This window comes from Vulpes vulpes, chromosome 3 (genome assembly GCF_048418805.1).
Source record: "Vulpes vulpes isolate BD-2025 chromosome 3, VulVul3, whole genome shotgun sequence".
In the NCBI taxonomy this organism is placed as follows: Eukaryota; Metazoa; Chordata; class Mammalia; order Carnivora; family Canidae; genus Vulpes; species Vulpes vulpes.
The window spans coordinates 55,489,016-55,512,489 of NC_132782.1; the positions used below are offsets into that span (position 1 = coordinate 55,489,016).

The 23,474-nt window shown below is 42.2% G+C and overlaps 1 protein-coding gene and 1 long non-coding RNA gene across 11 annotated transcripts in view; one reads left to right on the plus strand and one right to left on the minus strand.

Moving 5' to 3' along the window:
• Positions 1 to 1,901: 1,901 nt before the first annotated feature.
• The window catches only part of MAP3K13 (mitogen-activated protein kinase kinase kinase 13), a 172,163-nt gene continuing 150,590 nt past the window's right edge, over positions 1,902 to 23,474 (minus strand). For all 10 annotated transcript variants that reach the window (XM_072752520.1, XM_072752523.1, XM_072752525.1 and 7 more), the window contains 7 exons: positions 20,091 to 20,200; positions 19,201 to 19,317; positions 18,367 to 18,504; positions 12,683 to 13,469; positions 8,705 to 8,775; positions 5,182 to 5,479; positions 1,902 to 4,354 (listed from right to left, as the gene is read on the minus strand). In XM_072752520.1, coding sequence (XP_072608621.1) covers positions 4,253 to 4,354; positions 5,182 to 5,479; positions 8,705 to 8,775; positions 12,683 to 13,469; positions 18,367 to 18,504; positions 19,201 to 19,317; positions 20,091 to 20,200 — 1,623 coding nt within the window. In that variant the 3' untranslated portion in view covers positions 1,902 to 4,252. The remainder of the gene's footprint in view (positions 4,355 to 5,181; positions 5,480 to 8,704; positions 8,776 to 12,682; positions 13,470 to 18,366; positions 18,505 to 19,200; positions 19,318 to 20,090; positions 20,201 to 23,474) is intronic.
• On the plus strand, positions 15,761 to 20,352 carry LOC112926280 (uncharacterized). Its single transcript, XR_003236294.2, has 4 exons — positions 15,761 to 16,048; positions 16,654 to 16,795; positions 18,348 to 18,553; positions 18,715 to 20,352. It is a non-coding gene; the product is annotated as an uncharacterized lncRNA (long non-coding RNA).

A 23,474-nucleotide genomic window follows, 5' to 3' on the forward strand; every position in this document is an offset into this window, starting at 1 on the left:
TGAGAGGTGCTGAGGCTGTGTCCAGGCTGGGTAGGAAAGAATATGGCGGTCAATAAATGACATCAGTCTTGGGTGTTCAGGGTGGAGGTGATAGATGGTGGTATGTGGTGGTATTTTGATTTCTGGCTTAGTGGAAAAACAAAACGGCACACTATACTCTAGAGCAGGGCAGGAATTCCTTGGATTCCAAATATGTTCTATTCTGGAGAATTCAGTTCTAGGAAGTTCAAGTGGGAATATTTTATGAAAAGGAGGGAAAACTTGAGACAAAAAGGTGTGGGGATAAAAAAGTTAAGTTATTTGATCACTAAGGATGCATTCATATGGAAAGGATGTCAATGCTTCACAGTAGGGGACAGCATTTAAAATTGGGTTGTATCAGGAAAACCAAACCCCATCACTTCTATTACTTAGGGTAAGAGGGAAATTTAGCACAATGAGGCCCTGAAATGTATGTCTAGTACTTATTAACTCTCACTACAAAAAAAAAATAAAAATCCTTAATTCCAAAAGGATGGTTAATACTAAAGTTTTTAAGCATTTGAAATTCAAGTAGGCTGTACCAAATCATCTTACGACGGAGCTAGCTAGTATCTTCACACTTTATGAGTAGGAGCTCCCACAATCTTGCAAACAGGTCAGGCAGTAAGGTCTATTATAATTTCAAAGTGGATGTTGGCTTCTCAGTCCCTCTGCTAAGCAATTAATAGGAATTGTTATCAGAGGACATGATCTAGAAATAGATGAAAATCAGAACCAAATGTTCATCTGCAACACAAATTAAAACTCATTATCTTGCAGTCAGTCAAAAACAGATGCTAAATGAATGTGAATGCTCATCCCAAGGGGGTTAAACTTTCAATCAACACCGAAGCTTAAAATCACAGTCTTGTGAGGTTCCTTATAGCATGTTGCACAGTCCTGAGGACTGAAGAATCAGTTCTTCGATTCCCTGAGCTCTGGATGCAGCACTCTTCAGATGACAGTGGAGTCGTTCCCAAAGGAATACACACTGATTCAAAACTGTCCTGGTTAGTTCAAGGCAGGCAGTGAAGAACAAGGCTGAGACAGAGAAGGCTTTTAACCTAGACTAGGGACACTGTTTCTCTTCTGAAGCCTCTAGTCACTTCTACTAAAAATAAAAATAAAAATAAAAATGTTCAATGTGGAACTTTATTCAACTCTTGACAATACAGTGAATGACTAAAGATTCAACACTGTCTGCTATCCTAACATGCTCATAACAGTAAACCCAGATAGGTATATATGGCATCATCATGACAGGCAGTCAAGATAGGAACTCAGAAAACAAAAAACAACCCATCAAAATTATGAGGTATCAGGTGTGGGTTTTCTAGGAAGACCATCACTGAAAGGTGTAAGACAGAAGCTGACCCTTGTGTTTCCCTTTTGCCACTAGAGATGGGCAAGAACTGGACAAACTGAAGTATGTTTTCTGTTGGAGAGAAAGAGGGTGGAAACTTGTAGCCTCTCTGTTCCCAGAAGCGATGAACAAGAGAGAGATTCACAGTACAGTGTGGTCTAAAGTCCAAGGATGGAAAATATGGCCTTTAAAGGTACTTTTCCAGCCCTATGACCCTCAGGCCTCCTTCTAGAATTTTTCTAGTCTTTAATGGGATTATATCACACTTAGGCATTTTATGTCAGTGTCATGATATATATATATATATTCTTTTTTTTTTTCTTTTCTTTTTTGAGGTTTCCCTGCTATTCCCAGCCAGGAGGAAAAAAAAAGATTTTGGTGCTATGGGACCTCCTGGCAGGAAGGAGATGACAAGCTGCTGCCCGCTCTTGAACATTGCCTAACCCAGGGGCCCCGGGTGACAACTCCCTAGGCCAGTTCTTCCTAGGGCACTAAATAATTCTCTTTTTGCCTCTAATGTAGTCTCATGATTTTATTTCTTAAGAAACTTGATAAAGTTTACAGCTTTTGAAGTATTTGTCCATCCACTCCATCATCTGCCCACCCAGGAGCTTTTCAGATCAAGTCAAAACCCCAGTGTATCCACCGGGCTCCAGGGCAGAACCCGCATCCTCAGATGATTGTTGTTGCACACAGAAAATGAGGGGATACAACTCAGATGAATACCAGGGAGCTCCCAAATGGCAGTTCCATTTTCATTCCTTCATAAAAATCATAAAAATCCATCATTATCCATGGTTAGCAATAAACACAATCATTGTGCTACACTGTAAACCACACCTTCTGATCGACAGAAAATGAGAATGATAATTATTATAAAATAAAATAACAATGAGAATAATGCCATAACTTAAGATATTTCATGTAGTCCAGCTACAGAATTTATACAAAATGGAATAATTTAATGCAAACAATACTGCTCTCTGCATAAGTTAAACATTTTCCTTCATCCTACCTAAGAGCTATAAATTATAGACACTACATTTTAAATCAATGTCTCAACATAAAGTGTAAACAGATGGAGGGACCAAACAAGCAAAAGGAATTGCTCTACATTCCCTCCGCCTTTCCTTTTTGGCTGATGCAATCAGTGACACCCAGAGGGGGGCAACGTTTTCATCTGTGTCGGAAATAGTTTAATACCTGAAGGTGTAAGTCTTTCCTAATGTCCAACATGATGCACTGTCAGAGAGTTGAGCCATGTTCTTCAGGTCTTGAGCCTAGAGAGGTCATTTGACAGTAGTAACCTGTCTTGGAGAAAGAGATGGAAACTAGGCCAACACCTGTTTTTATATAAAATTCTAGATAAAAATTCCTTGAAGCCAAGGCACCATGAAGTACCTTGGAATGCTTTTCAAAGCCCATGAACCCAGAGCGAAGCAGGACTTCAGGCCTTGGACAATGTCAAATCTTTCTGATTGCTGCTCAGCAGCAGGTGTTCTTCTCCGAAATTTCTAAATTCAATCATTCCAAACTGGATTGATCCAGAGTGCAGTAAAACACATTTCACAAGTTGCATTTAATGAAAATGCTATTGTGGGAAAGAAGTTGCCTTTTGTAAGTTGCTTATTTTGCCTTTATGCTGCTAGTGGTAGCCAGGCACTAAAGCTTCCCGGATAGAATGAGTTAATGAATGAAAACAAGGGTAGTGGTGGTTTGGGATTGGACACTGGACAGACTCACACACATGCTAGCTGCCTTCAAAGTCTGTTCTGTTTGAATCAATATGACTCTAGTAGACGAGCAACCTGGTTCCACAGAGGGGCGATCCCACCTTCTCCATGAAGCTGAACTGAGACATTGTGAGAATGTACTTTCACAAATTCCACATTTGCTTTTCTAATACTGTTGTAAATCTCCTTTTTCTTTTATGAGCACCCCCTGCCTTTTTTTCCCTCTAGGAAGTGGTCAATAGGTGGAAAGGAAATAGGCTACAAGAAAATGGCACTTGAGTCTGAAAAATCAACACATTGGTCAAGGTCACACATTTGTCAAGGTCATGGCGATGACAGCATTAAAATGGGAAGTATTGGTAAAGACAGGGTTTGACGCTGTCTGTAAGTCTCACTACCAACTGCTGCTTCAAATTTGTAAAATGAAATCAGCTTCCACGTGGGTAGTTGTCTTTTTCCTCCTAGAGGAAGCAGATGCCCTCAAAGACCTTGGGTGCAAGTATCTGGTCACCAATCTTTTCTAGGTCATTTCCATCACCCATGTGGACAAGCTGGTTGAACTTAATGTGGTCTGTTCATAAGTTACCTGGAATTGCTTTTCTTTTGTTGTTCTTTGTTTTCTAAAATAATATGTCTTGCTCTGGCTCTTCTTCAGTCACTTATGGCCAAAAGAACTGGTCCCCTGTTCAAGTAGCAATAATACCTCCTGGCCCCACAAATTCCCAAGGATGTTGCTCCTAAATTCAACTTCTTTCTTTATCTCTCTTTCTTTTTTTGCAAGAAATTATTGTCTCTCTCTATGTCATATATAGTTCACTCTTTACAGTACAAAGTGTTAAAATGTCAAACAAAAATAAATATCAATGTTACAGTAGCTAGAATATTCAATAAAATAGATCCCTGCCATTCTTGATTGAAATGTTCAGTGAGACTTAATTTCATTTGGATATTTTTTTTTCCAGAGATTTGCGAAGTCTCATGTTCCTGTTATTGCAGCTCATTTCTAGGGGTAAGAAAAATGGGGCGGCTCTCTTCCCAGACAAAAAAGCAAGGAGAGAGGGGAAAGAGTCTATGGGGTGGGAGGGATTTGAAATGCCAGTATTGTCATGAGATCTTCAGGATGGGTTTTCTTCCATTACCAAGTAGCAGAACTGTAGTGTTTATTGGTCCTAACTGTGGCATCAGAACACTCTCCATCAGAAGAGTCACAGTCCGATTCTTCAAACTGCAAAGGATTCTGCAAAATCGAGACAAAATAAAAAGCTTAATTCATTCAGGCAGTCACTTAGTAAACATGTACCAGATACGTCCCACATGACAGGCACCATGCTGGGTTGCTGGCTAAGATAAATGAGACCAGGTCCTGCCCTTGCAGGGCTTCTGGAGAAAGAAGACATATAAAGGTGATGATGGCAATGATGATGATGGCGATGGCAGCAGGACCACCTCAGCCCTACTAATGTAGTGTTGGCTATGACCTGGGCACTACTTTAAGTGCTTTACATTTAGAAATTCACTTAATCCTCACAACCCCCCAGGAGACAGATGCTGTCATCACTCCTACTTTACAGATGAGGGAGCTGACCTACAGAGAGGTTAGCAGCTTGTGCAACGTGGTGGTCAGTAGAGAACTCAGGCTGGGCTTGGCGTGTGGGCAGTCCGATTCCGGGGGTGTACTTTCGGCCGCTATGCTAACCTGCCCTCCAATGGCAGGAACTGTACTGTACTGTGTAGGAACTGAAGCGTTCCACAGGCTATGAGAGCATCATCCAGGGTACAGTGGAGACACGGAGGAGGGAGGCTCATACCCTGAACCACGAGGGAGATGGGGCTAGGGGGAGGTGACGTTTGACTTCATCTTAGAATGAAGGGTGCCTGAGCAGTTCAATGTTTGTGCCTGATTTGGGAGAGCTGCCCTTATTTGGGGGAGCTCTGTTGATCTCTGTACTTCCACTTACTTCTTGGAGGCATACTAAGTGAGAATTGTAAAGGCCCTAGGGACTCAAGCATGCTCTAACCCCGAAGAGCTACTGTGATAAGGGGAGAAGGGAGGAGAAGCCCCACCTCGTAGCCACGTTCCTCTGCACACAGCTTGCCCAGGGACATCTGTGTCTTCACGCGGCGAACAGCGCACTCCTTATCAGAGAGCCCATCTGAATGCGAGGATATCTCAATGGGGATCTCTGGCGTCTGGGACAGCAGGTCATCTAGCTTCTCTGCCAGGTGGTCTTCAAGTTTATCCGCTAACTCATCAGGACTGTTGGAGTGGTCACTGGTATTTCCCTCCTCTCCATCAGACACAGAGAAATTCTCAGAGCTAAAGGTTGAATACGACTGGCAGCTGCTGATACAGCGATGGGGCCTAGGACCACAAAGAACCAGAGGATCTTAATCACAGGAACAACCCCTGTTCTTCCCTTGTCTGTCCATCATAGCCTCGCTGAGAGGTTACCTAGGTTTCTCCCGACCCCTGAGGGAGATTCAAATCAGATAGATGGGTGCCATTTAAATTTAAAGCAAAAGAGAAGAAATTTTGAATTTCCCTTTTCCTTTGGTCACATGTTTATGTGGCTCAGCACTATAGTCCAAAGCTGATTGCTACCACTGGTCTTTGAAAAACTCAGCTGGTCTGATCACAGTGTGCACACGCATGCATGGTATGGAGATGTTCTGCATCTTATGCAAAGACCTCCTAGATTCTTTTTTTTTTTAAGATTTATTTATTTATTTATTTATTTATTTATTTATTTATTTATTCATGAGATACACAGAGAGAGGGAGAGAGAGGCAGAGGGAGAAGCAGGCTCCACGCAGGGAGCCCGACACGGGACTCAATCCCGGGGCTCCAGGATCATGCCCTGGCCAAAGGCAGGCACTAAACTGCTGAGCCACCCAGAAATCCCCGACCTCCCAGATTCTTAAAGGCAAAGGAGTCTTGGGAGATGCTTTGGTCTAACTCATTTCTCAGCCCATAAAACTGAGCCAGAGAAGGAAAGTGACTTGTTCCAGGCCACATCATCACAGAAGGCAGGCTGCAGCTTGGGCTGGGTCTACTCACACCCCACTCAATGTCATTCTCTCCCTCTCCCTCCACCCCAGTTGCATTTCCCATTGGGCATGGCAGCCCTGGACGGCCGAGTGCCTTTGCTCCATCAGGTAATGTAACCCCCAGTGTAAATAAGCTTGGAAAAAACATTTACTCTGCAGCTGGGAGCACTGCCTAGTTCTAGTTAACATGTGAGTTTTACTTAGATGAGACTAAATCTGTGGGGGGCAAGGGGAAGGAGAATTTACAAAGGTTCATTTCTCTCCCATTGTTTATGAGTAGCCTAGTAATTAAGAATGCTGTTAGCTTACATTGGTTTCAAAACAAAACAAAACAAAACAAAACAAAACAAAACAAAACAAAACATACAATAAAAAGAAGACTGCCTTTTTCCTCTGTCATCTAATCTTTCTATATCTCTTAATACAAAGTGCAAAGTGGTTTTGGGCAGCCCCGGTGGCGCAGCGGTTTAGAGCCGCCTGCAGCCCGGGGTTTGATCCTGGGGACCTGAATGGAGTCCCACGTCGGGCTCCCTGCATGGAGCCTGCTTCTCTCTCTGCCTGTGCCTCTGCCTATCTCTCTCTCTCTCTCTCTCTCTCTCTGTGTGTGTCTCTATGAATAAATAAATAAAATCTTTTTTTAAAAAAGTTGTTTTGATGGCATATGATCTGAGGCTTGCCAATGACCAGGCCAGGTAATAGGCTGAGGTCGGGGAGGGGGGGGGCGGGGATCAAAGACACTTTGAAAAGAGCCCATGTGGGAAAGGGAAATTAAAGTAGGATTCAGGATCACCTGGGTGGCTCAGTCAGTTAAGCATCTACCTTTGGCTCCCAGGGTCCTGGGATCAAGTCCCACATTGGGCTCTTTGCTCAGTAGGGAGCCTGTTTCTCCCTCTCCCTTTGCCTGCCACTCCCCCTCTCCTTGTGCTCTCTCTCTCTCTCCTTCTGTCAAATAAAATCTTAAAAAAAAGAAAAAAGGATTCACACTACATCTCAAAGCTGGTAACAGAAAGGAGACAGGGAGAAAAATGTTATAATATAAAAAGCAAAACTATGCAGTAAAAACATATATATAATTTGCAGCTAACAAGAAAGGCAGGAAGCCACGAGGTGGGCCGAGTTCATTGTGTGTCACAGGAACAAAGCTAGAAGTAACGTTAACTGTTATGTCAGTAGAGTGAGTTCAGAGAATGAAAAGACATTTTACTAGAATCCAATCTCACTGCATAGGAGAAGCCAAGGACACACAGTAAGGCAGCAATAGTAATGTGGCAAGAGTAGCTCAGGGGATGAGAACAGATTTCAACTTTGTGCAATATGGACACCCAGAATACAATTTATCAAATGAGTCCCTTGGTTTGCGGAGAATTCCTGTTTCTGGGCAGGTACACAAGCCTTCTTAGGCAATTCTTAGAGCTTTACTCTTCAAGACCAGAATGTGTAATTGTAGAAAAGGCTTTCTTGGAGGAAAGCTAGCTTCCCTACTCCTATGTAAGGGCAGCTCTTATTCTAGAACCAGGGGAATGTGGTCCTTCTTAAATTTAATCCTACCAGCAAAATTATTATTTCTGGCTAGACAGGAAGCGATTTTTAAGGCTAGGCTGAAGAAGCACTCAACCCTGGGATGCCTGGGTGGCTCAGTGGTTGAGCATCTGCCTTCAGTTCAGTGCATGATCCTGGGATTCCGGGATCTCCCTGCTTCTCCCTCTGCCTGTGTCTCTGCCTCTCTCTGTCTCTCATGAATAAATAAATAAAATCTTAAAAAAAAAAAGGACACAATCTAATTAATTATACTTAACCTGATGCATAATATCCAAAGGCATGAGAGTGCTCTGGACTGAATTGTGTCCACCCCCACCCCAATTCATATGTTGAAGCCCTACCCCTAGTGGGACTGAATCTGAAGATAGGCTTCTAGGAGGTAATGAAAGTCAAATGAGATCATAAGGGTGGGCCATAATCCCATGGGACTATGATTTTATAAGAGGAAGATCTCTTCCCTTCCTTGCTATACTCTCTCCCATTCCACTCCTCTCTCCCCACCAGCCCTGTAAGGACACAGCAAGAAGGCTGCCGTCTGCAAGCTAGGAAGAGAGTCCTCACCAGAAACCCCGATCATGGACTTCCCTAGCCTCCAAAACTGTAGAAGATAAATTCCCATTGTTTAAGCCACCCAGCCTGTGGTATTTTGTTATAGCAGCCAGAAAGATTAATACAGGGAGGCACACCAGAGACCCAATGAAGTTATCCACCAAAGAGTATGGCCATCTCTCAAAAAACGCCCACTACATACTCAGTTATAATTCTGAATCCATATTTATGCTCCTTATCTTGAAGTTCGTAAGAAATGAATTCTGATGAACTAGGATCTGTTATGCATGCTAAGTGACCAAAATGTGGCAATGGGAGAACAGGAATGGTGGGTTTGAATCTCCCTAAAAGGTGGTTGTCTGAGGGTGACCTGTGACTGAACAGGCAGTATGGCAAACTCAGGATTTTCCCCATCACATTGAAAGCAGTCACATGTGTTTGTTGGTTTTACCTCTGTCTTCGTGGAAATTCAACTTCACTATCTACTTCCCCTTCTTCCTCTTCTGAGGAGTCATCTCCACTCTGAGGAGAACAAGGAGAAAGAGCTTTATCCCAATCTGTCTCTCTTACACACACACACACACACACACACACACACACACACACAGTCTTTGTAAAAGATTTAATTAAGATCAAAAGGCACTGAATAGCAGTTTGCTGAGTGTCATCTTTAAACATACATATTTTCAGGGGCGCCTGGGTGGCACAGTCAGTAAAGTGTCTGCCTTGGGCTCAGGTCATGATCTCAGGGTCCTGGGACCAAGCCTTGTGTGGGGCTCCCTGCTCAGTGTGGAGTCTGCTTAAGATTCTCTCTCCCTCATGCCTTCTCCCTACTTGTGCTCTCTCTCAAATAAGTAAAATCTTAAAAAAAAAAAAAAACACACATATTTTCATTCATTCATTCAGCAACCTTTCCTTGGTGTCCATGTGACAAGGTCTGTACTAGATGCTGGAAGATACACAGAAGTAAGTAAAGGTGAGCTTTGCCCTCCAGTAGGTAAGGAGGGGAAAATAGAAGGTTTTGGATTTGGGGGAAGTCTCTTATAATCATTGTCATTCAGGGTTCCAGGCCCTGACATAGGGACTCCACCAAGAAGTGATCTTTCAGTTCTTCAAAACCCAACAACTACTTTCCCTCTTCTATGTACCAATCACCTTATCACTAATATTATAGTTATTATGCTTAGATCCTTTGCACTACTAAGGTATATATTAAATGAGAGTGAAACTGTATCTTGTTCTCATTCCACCATGAATACAAAACAGGTACTTAATGCACCTGTGCATAATGGAGTCAGCATGTTAGCAAGCATCAGGGAGCTCTGGTTGGGATATCTGAGGCCTCGGGATTGCCAGGGCTTTGTGGTTGATCTGGGAGGCTGGGTAAGTGCCTTGTCTGAGAAGATGATCTTCTTCCACAGGGAAGAGTCTATCTCTCTTTAATAAGAACAGCCACACTTAAAATCAATAGTCCTTACCCCCAGAATCATGATACGCTAGATTACTGTGATGCCTTGTGAGGTAGATAATTGGGTCCAAGTAATTATATCAAAGATTGAGGATAATTTACTTTTATTTATTTTCTAAAGATTTTATTTATTTATTTGAGACAGAGATAGAGAGCATGTGAGAGAGAGAGCACGAGCAGGGTGTAGGGCAGAGGGAAAGGGAGAAGCAGACTCTGCACTGAGCAAGGAGCCCAATGTGGGGCTCCACCCCAGGACCCTGGGATCATGACCTGAATCAAAGGCAGAGACTTAACCAACTGAGCCACCCAGGCACTCCGAGAATAATTTACTTCTAATTTACCATCACTCTTACCCATTTGTATTCCGATATTCCTTTTTGAGCTGGAGAGACAGGTATGGGGTTATACTGACTGCCAAGGTGAGCATTTACCTGAGGCACGATGGAAGTGTATCTCAGTCAAGAGAAGTTGAACTGCCCTGTGGGAGTGCTGTTCCAATGAGGCCAAATGTATAGGGTGTGTGTTCCCTGGCCTGCTGGCCTACAGAATGTACCAAAATGCATCAGAATTGCATCAGAATGGTTCAAAGACACATGTTACTCAGGGAGGGGACTAGGCTGACTGCTGGAGGGTGCAGAGTTTCTTTTTGGGATGATGGAAATATTCTAAAATTGGTAATGACTGCATAACTATGAATAAAAGAACTGAGTGGTACATTTAATGGGAGAAGTTTATGGTATGTGAATTATATTCAATAAAGTTGTTACCAAAAAAATATGTGTTGCTGGCCATATAGGGGTGGGGGAGCAGAGCATGACAGAGAGAGCACGAGCTCTCTTCTCCACCCAAAACATAATTTAATCTCTAGCAATGCTTCATCAGCGGCAGCACTATATGTAGGAAAAGAAATACAGTTCTGAGACAGCAGCCCTTAGCCTCGACTTCTTTTTTTAATTGAAATATAGTTGATTTACAATATTATATTAGTTTCAGGTGCATAACATAGTGATTCAACAATTGTATGTATTATGCTATACCTGCCAAAATAAATACAGTTATCATCTTCCACCTTGCAAAGTTATGACATTATTGACCATGTTCCCTATGCTTTACTCTTCACCTCTTGTGAGTTATAACTGGGAGTTTGAACCTCTTAATCCTCTTTACCTATTTTACCCATTCCCCTACCCTCCTCCCCTTGGCAACCACTAATTTGTTCTCCATATTTATGAATCTATTTCTGGGTTTTTGTGTTTGTTCATTTGTTTTGTTTTTTAGATTCCACATGTAAGTCAATGATACGGTATTTGTCTTTTTCTGTCTGACTTATTTCACTTAGCATAATACCCTGTAGGCTCATCCATGTTGTCATGAATAGCAAGATTTCAGTCTTTTTTAACGCCTGAGTATATCCAATTGTGTGTGTGTGTGTGTGTGTGTGTGTGTGTGTGTGTGTGTCTTCTTTATCCATTCATCCATTGATGGGACACTTAGGTTGTTTCCCTATCTTGGCCATACATGTAAATAAGAGTGTAATAAACACAGGGGTGCATATATTTTTTTCTAATTAGTGCTTTGGTTTTCTTTTTGGCAAATACCTAGAAGTTAAATTACTGGATCACATAGTATTTCTATCTTTAACTTCTTGAGGCACCTCCATACTGTTTTCCAGAGTGGCTATACCAGTTTGCATTCCCAGCAACAGTGCATAGGAGTTCTCTTTTCTCCACATCCTCTCCAACTTGTTATTTCTTGTCTTTTTAATTCTAGCCATCCTGACAGGTACATCAACTTCTTTTAAATGTCTAGTTGACCAAAACATACTCATTTACATTTTAGACGCTTTCACTCCTTCAACTGCACTCCTGATGAATGCTGACAAGATGAAGCAATGCTGAGAACTGAGTGGGTGTTTGCCCTGTGCTAAACACTTGTCATATATAATCTTATTTTAAACTCATTAGCAAGATGAGCTAACATTTTTGGAATGTTGTTATGTGCCAGGCCCTGTTCTAAATGCTTTATATGTATTAATTCATTTAATCTTCACATCAACTAATGAGGCAGGGTCTGCTCTTCACCCCATTTGTAGACAAGGACACCAATGTTCATATAGGTTCTAAGTGGAAAAGCCTTGCTTTGAACTCAGATCTGTTTGGCTCCCAGGCTCATGTTCTTAACTACTATGGTAGATTATCTTCAAGCTAATAAACCCTAGGCAGCCAGTGGGTGAGGAGGAGAGAAACAGGTTCAGTGATAGAGACCTCTCTGGGTCATGATGGTTATTAATAAAGGCAGTGTTTTCCAAAATATATTGGTTTTAAAAAATATTTTATTTTTTTCTTAAGTAGGCTCCACACCCAACGTGGGGCTTGAACTCATGACCTGAAGCTCAAGAGTCTCATGTTCTACCTACTAAGCCAGCCAGGCACCTATCCAAAATATATTGTGAAGAAAGCTAGCTCCATGGGATATTAATAGATGTTATTTTTAAAGCCATTGTGGCCAAAAAGGTGAAAGAAATGCCGGATTAAACATGGTACTGTATGATTTTTTTTAAAGCCTAAGATTTGTTGATGTGCACTAGGAATCTCTAAAAGGGGACAGAGAATACTATGGTTTCCAACTTGTTTTATAATGGGATCCCTCCTTCTTGCAACACCCATCAGGACTAGGCTAGGCTAGTTCTAGTTTTGATTACATATCCCTACTATATGGCTATTTATCTACTTCTAAATGAGATACAGTTGAATCAGTCCTCTGGTTCAACAGTTCCCAAAGTGCAGTCTCTAATCTATCCCATAAGCAGTGTGGCGTGATAGTTTAAAGTCGAAGAGACTTCTGATTATGCTTTTGTCATCTCATCCTTTCACAAAAAGGACACGTAATGTAGGTTTTCTAGTGTGCACAACACGACAGCTTCTGACATGCTGTGGAGCCGCTGCTGTCATGACCGCTTACCTTTTGCAGGGGCCTTGTGTTTCGAGGTAGCATGGTGGGGGTGGTGTGATGAGGCATGCCAAGGGATGATGCAGACCTACAGCCTTTGAGGTCCTTTTCTTCCATTCTCTCAGAACCTTGGGTATTTTCCGAGAGGGGATTGTGTGCTGGTGACTTGAAAAGGTCGGGGCTCCTCCCCACTGGCTCAGCAGAGGGTATGTCTAAGGACCCACAGGGTTCCGGCCTGCACTGGAGGCAGGGGTCATATGGGTCAGCCTGACAACAGCCCCAGGGGCCGGCTGGGCCCTGGTCAGGCTCAGAGCTTCTCCAGCAGTCTGCCGCCATGGCTGTGGAGATGAGGTCGGGGCTGGAGCCGGGGGGGTGCCTTTGAGCGTGGTTGCTGAGTGGGCTCCGCAGGGCCGCAGCGGGGCCGAAGTACCGCAGGTTGTTGGCGCAGGCGGCAATGTCCTGTCCGTGCATACCCAGTCGGGGATGGACGCTCTGAGATGTGGCAGGAGGGCCTTGCTGGTACTGCTGCTGCAGAGGACTGTGGTGCTGGGGGGAAGGGTACTGGGACTGAGCTTGGTGTAGGTAAGTGGGACGGGGTGAAGTGTCCTGGGCTGGCTGGGTTTTCAAGATCCCTGCAAAGTCACTGTGGCTGCCGCGGCTACTCCCTCGGCGGTGGCGTGGTTTGCTCCTATATCGGCTCTTGCTGCTCGAGGTGGACATTTTGGGGCTTCCGGACAAAGGGGATGCGGCGGGAGCCACCTCCGTACTGGGGATACCTTCAGACCTCAACAGATCTGGCCTGGGAGAAAAGGAAAGATTTGGTTTTAAACATATGAAAACATTCAAGTTCGAGGAAATATAACCTAAACCTTAAAATATGCACACCCTTTGAAACAGCCAGTCACATATGTAGGGTTTTTTTTTTTTTAAAGATTTTATTTACTTATTCATGAGAAACACAGAAAAAGAGGCAGAGATATAGGCAGAGAGAGAAGCAGACTCCCTGCGGGGAGCCCAATGTGGGACTCGATCCCAGGAACCCAGGATCACAACCTGAGCTGAAGGCAGATGCTCAACCACTGAGCCACCCAGGTGCCCTATATGCAGGGATTTATCCAATGGATAAAGGAAGATGTATGGTGGGAGATGTTATGTTATACTATAGTTTAAAATAGCAGGAAAGTAGAAACAACTTAGATCTTCCTTTGGGATGACCTATAAAGGATTTCCTTCATTCATTCTGGATTTTATTCTATGCCTTACTAGCTGAGGTACCCAATCCCCTTTAAATTCTAATTCTATCCTACAGGTTTCTTGATCTCTTCCTCACAACCTCAGCTATCAGCCTGGTGCCAATATGCCAAGGCAGAGCCAAGGGTTTGCCCACAATCAGAAATCTGTCTGATGATGAATTTAGATAGATCCCACGGAAGATCATAAATTACAGGGGTCTGGCACAAAAGAAGGAAACCTCAGATTAATTAGGCAAGAGGCTAAGTTCAGGGACTTTGGTCTAGACATGGTCTCCTTGAGGTCTGGGACTGTGTCCATCCATCTGTGTATGGGAGGGACACTAGCAGGAAGCCCTGCTCACACTTTGTACTCAAAAATATTTAAGGAAGGAGGGGAAAGGGGTGAGGACAGAGGAGGGGGAAATAATAGAGCCTAGGAGGTTGAGCAGAGCCAGCAAGAGAAGGGCTTGTGAGGAGTGGCCCAGCAGAGTCCTGGCTCCTCTCATAGTCCTGTTTTCCAGTGCTCACTGGGCTGATCATGCAGATCATGTGCAAGAGCAAGCCAAAGCTTGACGGTAGACCTCACACATACTGATTTCAGGGTGCATAGGTAAACAATTCAGTCCATCTGAATTGATAGACTGGTATAGGCAGAGATGAGGATACCAGATAGCACCACTATTTCCTTCCTTCTTTGGGGCCAGACATAAATCTTCAGATTACAGAACTGGAGGACTTTTTTTTTTTTAACAACAGAATCCTTTTCTCAAATAAATTTTGAGAAACTCAGTATATGAAATAGATACAGTAAGAGAACAGATTGGGGTTTGCCAGAGATGGGGGATGGGTGAAATGGATGAAGAAGGTCAAAAGGTACAAACTTCCAGTTATAAAATATGTAAGTCCTAGCATGTAATATATAGCATGGAGACTATAGTCTATAGTTAATATATACAGTTAACCCTTGAAAGATGTACACAGTCAGAAATCCAGATATAGCCTTTTTTAAATAAAAATCTTATTTATTTATTTATTTATTTGGCACAAGCAGGGGGGAGAAACAGAGAGAGAGGGAGAAGCAGGCAGGGAACCCAAAATGGGGCTTGATTCCAGGAACCCTGGATCATGACCTGAGCCAAAGGCAGATGCTCAACTGACTAAGCCACCCAAGCACCCCCAGGTATAACTTTTGACTCTAAAAAACTTAATAATAGCCTACTATTGACCAGCTGCCTTACTGATAACATAAACAGCTGATTAACACTTATTTTGTATATGTTATATACTATATTATATACTATATTCTTAAAGTAAGCTAGAGAAAAGAAAATATTAAAATCAGAAGAGAAATATACTTATAGGGGTCTGGATGGTTCAATCAGTTAAGCGTCTGCCTTTGGCTCAGGTCATGATCCCAGGTGTCCTGGGATAGAGTCCTGCATCAGGGTCCCTGCTTAGGAGCCTGCTTCTCCCTCTCCCTTTATCCTTTCCCTTGCTTGTGCGCTCTCTCTCTCTCTCTCTCTGTAAAATAAATAAATAAAATCTTAAAAAAAAAAGAAAAGAAAGAACATTTATAGTACTATACTGCAAAAAATTCACATATAAGTGGACCTGTGTAGTTTGAACTTCTGTTGTTCAAGGGTCAGCTGTACCATATGGTATATTTGAAAGTCGCTAAGAGATCTTGAAAGTTCTTATCACGAGAAAGAAAATATGACTACTTATGGTGATGAGTGGATGTTAACTAGACATATCGTGGTACTTCATAATATATATGTATATTGAATTGTTATGTTGTACACCTGAAACTAAGATAATGTTATATGCCTATTATATCTCAAACTTTCTCCTCCCGCAGATATAGTGAAACAGTTGAAGAGGGGTGGAAGAGCAGAAGCCCCTCCCTGCAGGGCTCGTCCCTCCTCGTCCTCTCTACTTCTGCAATAATCCCCAACACCTCTCTGCAAGCTCTAGGGTGTCCCAGACCTTGCTTGAAAACCACAGTGCCACCTCTACCTTATGTGCTGATGAATCCAAAGCCCAAAGTGGCTCATCGTCTCACAGTGCATTACTGGGAGAATCCAGACAGGAAGTCTCTCCTAATCCCCAGTCTGGCTTATTGGAGAGTGAGAGGACAAGCTTAAAGGTGCCTACTAATCACTTGGGGCTTATTAAAGTGGTTGAGGAGGTCAGGTCTGGGATGTGGCTCGAGTCTGCATTTCTAACACATTCTCAGATAATGTGGAACCAAGGACCACATTTGAGTATCTGGGGCTCATGGGAAATTAGTTAGTATCAGGCTGTAGGAGATGGATTTTTCTTCTTTTTCAGAATAGTTAAAGGCTCGTCTTAGCACAGAAGTTCCAGGAAATACTGGCATATGATAAGTTGGGCAGAGTATTGTGCTGCTGTGAGCACCTTCTGGTCTCAGGTTCATGGTTCTGCAGTCAGCTGGGCAACTTGTGCCACAGAAAATATGTGGATTAAGGTAGTCCTGGGCCTTTTATTGAGGCAAGAGAGCCCTCCAAGGCCCAGGTGGGGACATCTACTTTCACAGTGACTGGCTATGGTGGGATCTAGAAGAGAGCTGAGGTGAAAGTGTCCTAAGTCAGGTGAAGGCTGCCTTTATTGAACCTGGCAGTGCAAAAATCACAGAATAACAATGATACAGCACTTCAGAGTTTACAAAGCACTTTATAATATATAACACACTTGTTTCCCACTATTTATTTTCCGATATTCATTTTACAGATAAGCACGCTGAAGGATACTAGAGGATAGTTGGCTTGTGTCCATCACAAAGGAAGTAAATGGCAGAACTCATAACTCGAACCCAAGTCTCCAATGGGAAGAAATAGTTCTCTCCCTGTTCCCAACCTCTCCTCATAATGAGGTATTGAGACTACTGTATTGGGTTATACTCGCTTGTAACAGGCTTGGTGTATCCATAACTGAACTCTGATTCTCTTCTTTTTAGTCCCCAACTGAACCCACATTGACATCTAGACCAAAGGATGGTGGATGGTTTTTACTCTCTGATCTCCTCACAGGTCACTGGACTTCTGACTTAGTCATTGGACTTTCCAAATAATTTGAAACTGAAATCCTCCAGGGGCAATCAATTGAAAGCAGAACTCTTTGCAGTTCAAAGACCCATTCTAGGGCGTCTTCCTGGATGAGTTCAGTTAGCTTGTGCGGGTGGTGGCAAACTCTTCCAAACATATTTCTCAGAGCCAAAATTAAAAGTAAACATGAACTCATATTTTGAAAAATTGAGCAGTAGTATTTTCTCCTCTGAAGCTCTTAGTGCTAACTGTAGCAGAATGCAGGGAGGAGCCAGCAGGTGCACCCTGTTCCCTGATTGACACATCAAAATAAAGAGGTGTTGGGATCCACTAAGGGTTGTGCCAGGTGCCATCTGCAAACAATTTCTCAGAACTTGACTAGAAGGTCATCAGGGGTGGTAAGTAAAAGCAAAATTGAAATTAATCCATGTAATTACTCTTTAGTAGTTTAGATTTATATTAGTCATGCTATAGTAGAATGGCCACTATTCTGAAAGCCTTAAAATACATTCTTGGTTTGCATTTTGTTATTACCCTTATTCTTACTGCATTTTGCAGTAGAGACCCTTGGGTCTACACCTCAGGTTTTGGGACATTTCTTTCCTTTACATTAACGTGGCTGGGATAGAGTCCACTCTTCATTATTTGGGAGGAATGGGCATCTAGTAGAGCTTGATAATAAAAACTGATTGTTAGAACATTGTAAGATTAAACTAATATAAGGGAAATGCATTGTAATTAGAGGAAAGGGCAATCTTTAAAAAAAAAACTACTCAAAAACTCAGTTTTTAGTACCTGTGATTTGTAAGGTGATTTCATATTTATCTTATTTAAACTTCACAGAAATCTCATGCAGGAATAGAATGAGGGGCTCCACATGGTTAGGTATACACAAGTATCAAAGCCCTTGCATTTGTTTTTGGTGGTGGATTTACAGGCACTTATTACATTATTAAAAATAACTAAATGAATAAAAATGGCACACACATGGACCAATGATGATTAACCAAACTCTGTATACTAGAGGTCAAAAAAAGAAAAAGAAATCTCATGTATAATCCTTAGACCATTTTACCCATGGTGTTGAAAGAGGTCAAGTGACATGGCCCACATCATATGGCTTATTATAATAGACAGAGCCAGGATTTTAATCCACATCTGCCTGGCCCTCAGTTTATTTCTCTTTTCACTGTTCCATGCTAAAACAGTAAATATCTATGTCTCAGAGAGTAAAAAACTAGATTCCTAGAGTTCATGACACATTCTCTCACTTTTCCACTCTGTTTTATTTAAAAGCAAGTGTGCTAATGATAAGCTACAGAGTGGATATACCATTGTGTAATAATGTATTTTGTATTTTTCCATTTCTCTGAATATCAGGTTGGCATAGGTATCTCACCGTTTGGTCTGCATCCCAGATTTATGAGGCGCACCTTTCCTCTTCATGAGTTTCTCCATGGCATTAGGGTGGATTATTGGACGGACAGGGTGTCGTTTGTAGGTTCCAGGATACTTCTTTTCCACTGCTTGCTCACGTCTGCAGAATGAAAGGAAAAGGCACATCTCAGTCACCGCAGACAGAAAAGGTAGGCAGAACTTTTTCACAGGCTAATTCCACTCACAGATGCTGGTCACACTTAACAGATACACATTATTTGAATAACAATGCTACTATTCAGGTTTAAAAGGGGGGGAAAAAGATGCTCAGTTCAATTAATCTGACTTCACTGTGCTCTTCCACTCTCAGATGGACCCCGGGACTGACCTTTCCTCCTCCAACATACTTCATGAGAGACACAATGCAATGACAGAAGACCCATTTATTTTTAGTTGTTGTTTTAGTCAAGACCACGGGGTTTCCTTGTCATTGTCAAGAATACCTTAGGCCACTTTCATCAGCCACTTTATTTCCCCAGTGGGCAAAAAAGCTCCCACTTACCTACACCAAACTTTTCTTGAAATGAGGACCCCTTCCTGGGGCCATTTGTCAGGGTGAAGTTGCAAACGTCTGTCGAGTGCACATATCTCTATAACAAGCTCTGCGGCAAGCCTACTCAACTGAAACTTCATGGGGGGATGGGCCTGTGCACAGCATGTCCCTTAAGGCATAGTAGGTGAATGAATAAAATATTTGCCGTGTTACTTTTGAGTAGTAGCAATAGGACAGAACAGTGTTTTTTGGCTGATTGATAGACCCAACTCAGGAAGGACAGACAGAATTCTGGGTACATACTTAATGAGCTCCTTCTCCCGCATTTCTAGCTGCAGCATGATGGCACTCAGTTCCATGTATAAATTATTAGCTCGCTCAAGTTTTCTCTCATAGTGTTCACGAATATCCAAAGCATGCCTATCAAAGAAAATACAGGATCAGCGAAGCTGGCCACCTTGGGGCAGACCAAAGAACAGCTCTAATGAAATAAGAACCGGGATAGTTTATTTCAAACGCATTTGTCTGAGGGCCGTCTAAATTTAAGGATCCCTTGTCTGATGTAAAGACTCAGACAAGATGGAGTGGGAAATGGGAAATTCAAGCTTTCATTTGGCTTATCCTTAGGGGCCACATCCAGCCATACAGAATAGCCGGGCGGGGCGGGGGGGTGGTGGCACAGGTAAACTCTGAATGTGATTTGTGTATAACTTGAAGCCTTTGTCTGTGTAGCACTGACAATATCTTAATGAGAATACACTATAATACTCATGTTATGGAAATACTCAATAACTCATGTTAATGGAAATACGCAATTAAGGCTGAGCTCCTGATCCTATACAGTTATCTATGTCTATGTCTCATACCCCTTAATCAGGCATAAGCATCTTGAGATCAGGACCTATGTCTTATAAAGTGCTACCTTCCTACCTAGGATAGGCACTGAATGAAGAAATAGTATTGCTCCAGGAGAACTGGCTGCAGAGATCTGATAAGGCTAACAAGGATGCAGGGGGAGGACAGGACAGTGGTAAGGGAGGCCTAACTTTTGGGGTGCCTTTTAAAGAGAATTAATCATAAGAAGCAGAGGTGAAAGGTGTGTAGAAGGTGAAATGGTGATTCCCAAAGAGAGTTTCTGCCTGTGTCTGAAGATCTGGGGATGAGAAGCGGTAGAGAAGGAGAGAGCAGCACACCTGAGCTCTTCTCTGCGCCTCCGAATCAGTTCTTCATCTAATCGGTGTATACAAGTCCCTTCACTTTTGATCTTCTCAAAGTGTTTTTTCACCTCTTCTCTCCATTCAGCCTGGATGAGGATAAATTGGACTTTGTTAATATTTTAGGAGTTTCAGTCCCTGATGTAACCATAGGATCAGGTGCAAGATTTTTGCCTTCTGCATGCTTTTACTGAAGACCCTTACAGAATAAATGTTCAATAAATATTAGTTGATAGCAAAATATCTCATGCTCCTGTATCTGTGCCCCCCACCCCACACACCATGATCTCATCTTCTGTATTTAGTTCCACGTGGTGCCATCTCTTTTCCAGTTTACTTGCTGTACTGACCACCAGAAATATCACAGCTGGCATACTGGCCATCACCTCTGGAACAAGAGAGCTCAGTTTTAAGTGAAGATGGTGGCTGAGATGTCCTGGCCAAAAGGAGGAGTTCTGATAACCACTTGGTATAAGTATGTGCCAGAGAGAATATGATCATGTTTATAATTGGCACCAGAATTCCTCTTAGGTTTTGTTTATGAAAATATGTTGGAAAAAATACTTGAAGTAGAAGATGCAAGGGGTATGAACAGTTGGCCCTGGGAAAAAAATATAGGGAATTCTATAGGAATTTGGGAGTGAGGGAAAGAACAGAAAACGAGAAAGAGCAGGAGAAAGAGTATGGCTAGACAGTTTAGTAGTTTGACAAAATTTTTAGAATGAGGATGAATACCTAATATGTGATTTCAGTTGTTCAAAATGTAAGCCTCTTCCAATTTCCTAAACCTTTGGTAAAGTCTCCGACACTCACCTTTGAATGAGTGGTTTTGTTTTTTTAGATATCGAGGAAAGGTGCTGAACTTCATGTTTGGGCCAACAACAGGAGAGAGAAAGAACCACAAGATGGCAGGGATGAAGCTCAAAAATTTTAGAAAGGCAGAGTGAGAGTGACCATGAAATTACAAATCTCCTAGGAATTCACAGAAGTGTTAGGACACTGGAAATTCCACAAGGCATGGAGTTCCAGGCCAATTTTACCTAAGTTTTAGGGAGTAGAGAAACCTCCGCTGGAATATGGCAGTTTTTAGAAAATAGCTAAAGGAGTCATTTCCTCAAATTGCATATAAACTACAATCCCAAGAAGCTAATAAGATTAAGATAATTTCCAGTAAAGGCTAGATGTATAACTAAATGCCTCTAATTATATATTCTTCCTCTGGAGCTATCCTGTTACCTTTAGATTCATGTTTGAAATTATTTCTCTAGATCATGGGAGAAGTTATGCTTATGTAATTGTGAAATTACAGGAGGTTTCTCCCCAAATTTCCTGTTCCTCATTTACTTGTTTTTTTTAAAGACTTTATTTGAGAGATAGAACAAGCAGGGAGAACAGCAGACAGAGAGGGAGAAGCAGAATTCCTATTGTGCAGGGAGCCCGAATCTGGGCTTGATCCCAAGACTCTGAGATGACCTGAGCCGAAGTCAGGTCTTTAACTAACTGAGCCACCCAGGCTCAGTTAGTCATTTACTTTTATAGAAGAAATCATATTGCAATTATTTAGAAAGTGATCATCCTTATCTGTTTATAATATGCAAGATCTTCATGTATATATATTGACTGACAACTGGAGAAAGATTTCTCTCAGTCAGTTGACTTTTGAGCACAAAACCTGCCAAACAACATCACCAAAAAGTCAGATCCAGAATGTGCTGCCCATTGTTTGGTAAGTAAGTAAGAATAAGTAAGAATACTTGAACTTAAAGAAGCCTAAGATTGACAATCAAGAGTTGTTAGACCAAAAAAGGATTAGGGAAGGGGCCAAGCCTGGGCCTTAAAGTGCCCTCTTCTGTGCAAAAATGTTATTAGTAGGTCCTAGCGCAATACCTAAAGAAGGGACAAGGAAAGGAATATCTCCCTCTGGTGGTCAGGAATCAGATATCCTAGAACAGATTTTTTTTTTTTTTCTTGAGGAAATAAATCTGCTGATACCTAGTTTACGGGAATGGGGAATTTAGAGAGAACCCTTTGAAGATAGAAACCTATTAAAAAAGTCTATTTCCAAAGAGAAATCCCCCCACCTCCCCCACCCCCCATGAAGAGGGAACAGGATACGTAGGCAAACACCAGGTCCTGATTAATAATGTATTTTCCCCAAAGCTATGGTGTTATTGGTAGATGTTAATTTTGGAGTTCCATCCCATATGTTTAGAATCTTTACATAATAGGAGTTCCAATTTGCACTTAGTCTTCAGCTCAGACATGTCTGGGCATATCTGAAGAAATGGAGGGTGGGTAGGCTGGAAGCCAATTTGAGAGAAAATAAGGCATGAAAAAAGAAAGAATCCTGCATGAACCTGATCTATAACAAAGCCACCATCATAGGAGTGGGGGTACATCTCCTATTGTTTCACTAAAGTATCTGTAAAACATTGGGCCATAACCAGCACTGCTCTGTTACCTTTAACAAAGTGTAACTCAACAGAGAAAGGAAGAGTTCATTGGTGTAAACAGAACAATGCATAGCTCTGGAATCTTGAGAAATCCAGAGCTTTAGTTACAGAAGGAAATGGCAGCTCCCGGTGGGTGATGGCAGTGCCTTAGGTTATGGCAGCATCTAATGGATGCCAGCTGGGCCTAATGTCTTGTAGCACAAAACAGAGCAACCCATAAAGTAACACTTAGCAGATACTAGATAGGAGATCGCTGTGTCTGGCCAGTCAGTGGAAAACAGAGCAGATGTTACTATGAGGTTACTGAGATCCCCACTCTTCACTGGGGATCCCCCCACAAATGCATGTCAGGGGGGAAGGGAGGGAGTAGGGAGTGGCTCACAAGGCATTCAAACCCTGTGTAAGTAGGTAAGGGAAAAATCCAGGGAGACTTAGGTTATTACCATTAATGGGATCCTTTTTATGTCCTAGATAAGGCCTGGCACAGGCCACACCATTTAAAAGGTTTTTGTCTTCTCCAGCCTTCCAGTTATTCAATCAGTAGATTGAACAGCTAAGTTCATAGAGACCAAAAGTAGAAGAGAGATTACCAGGGGCTAAGGGGAGGAGGGAATGGGAAATGATTGCTTAATGGGGTGATGAGAACTTTTGGAAACAGTGGTGATAGTTTCACAATGTTGTGAATTTAATTAATGCCACTGAATTGTACACTTCAAAATGTTTGAAAATGGCAAATTTCATATTACACATATTTTACCATGAGTTTTAAAAAGGAAAAAGAGAAGTTGAGCCAGTTGCAGCCTAGCTGGTGGAATAGAGAAGCAGGATGTTGGGGGGCTAAATAGCAGGAAATCAGAGATTCTGAATCAGAAAAGACCTAGAAATCAAGTCCCCTTGACTGGCACAGGAG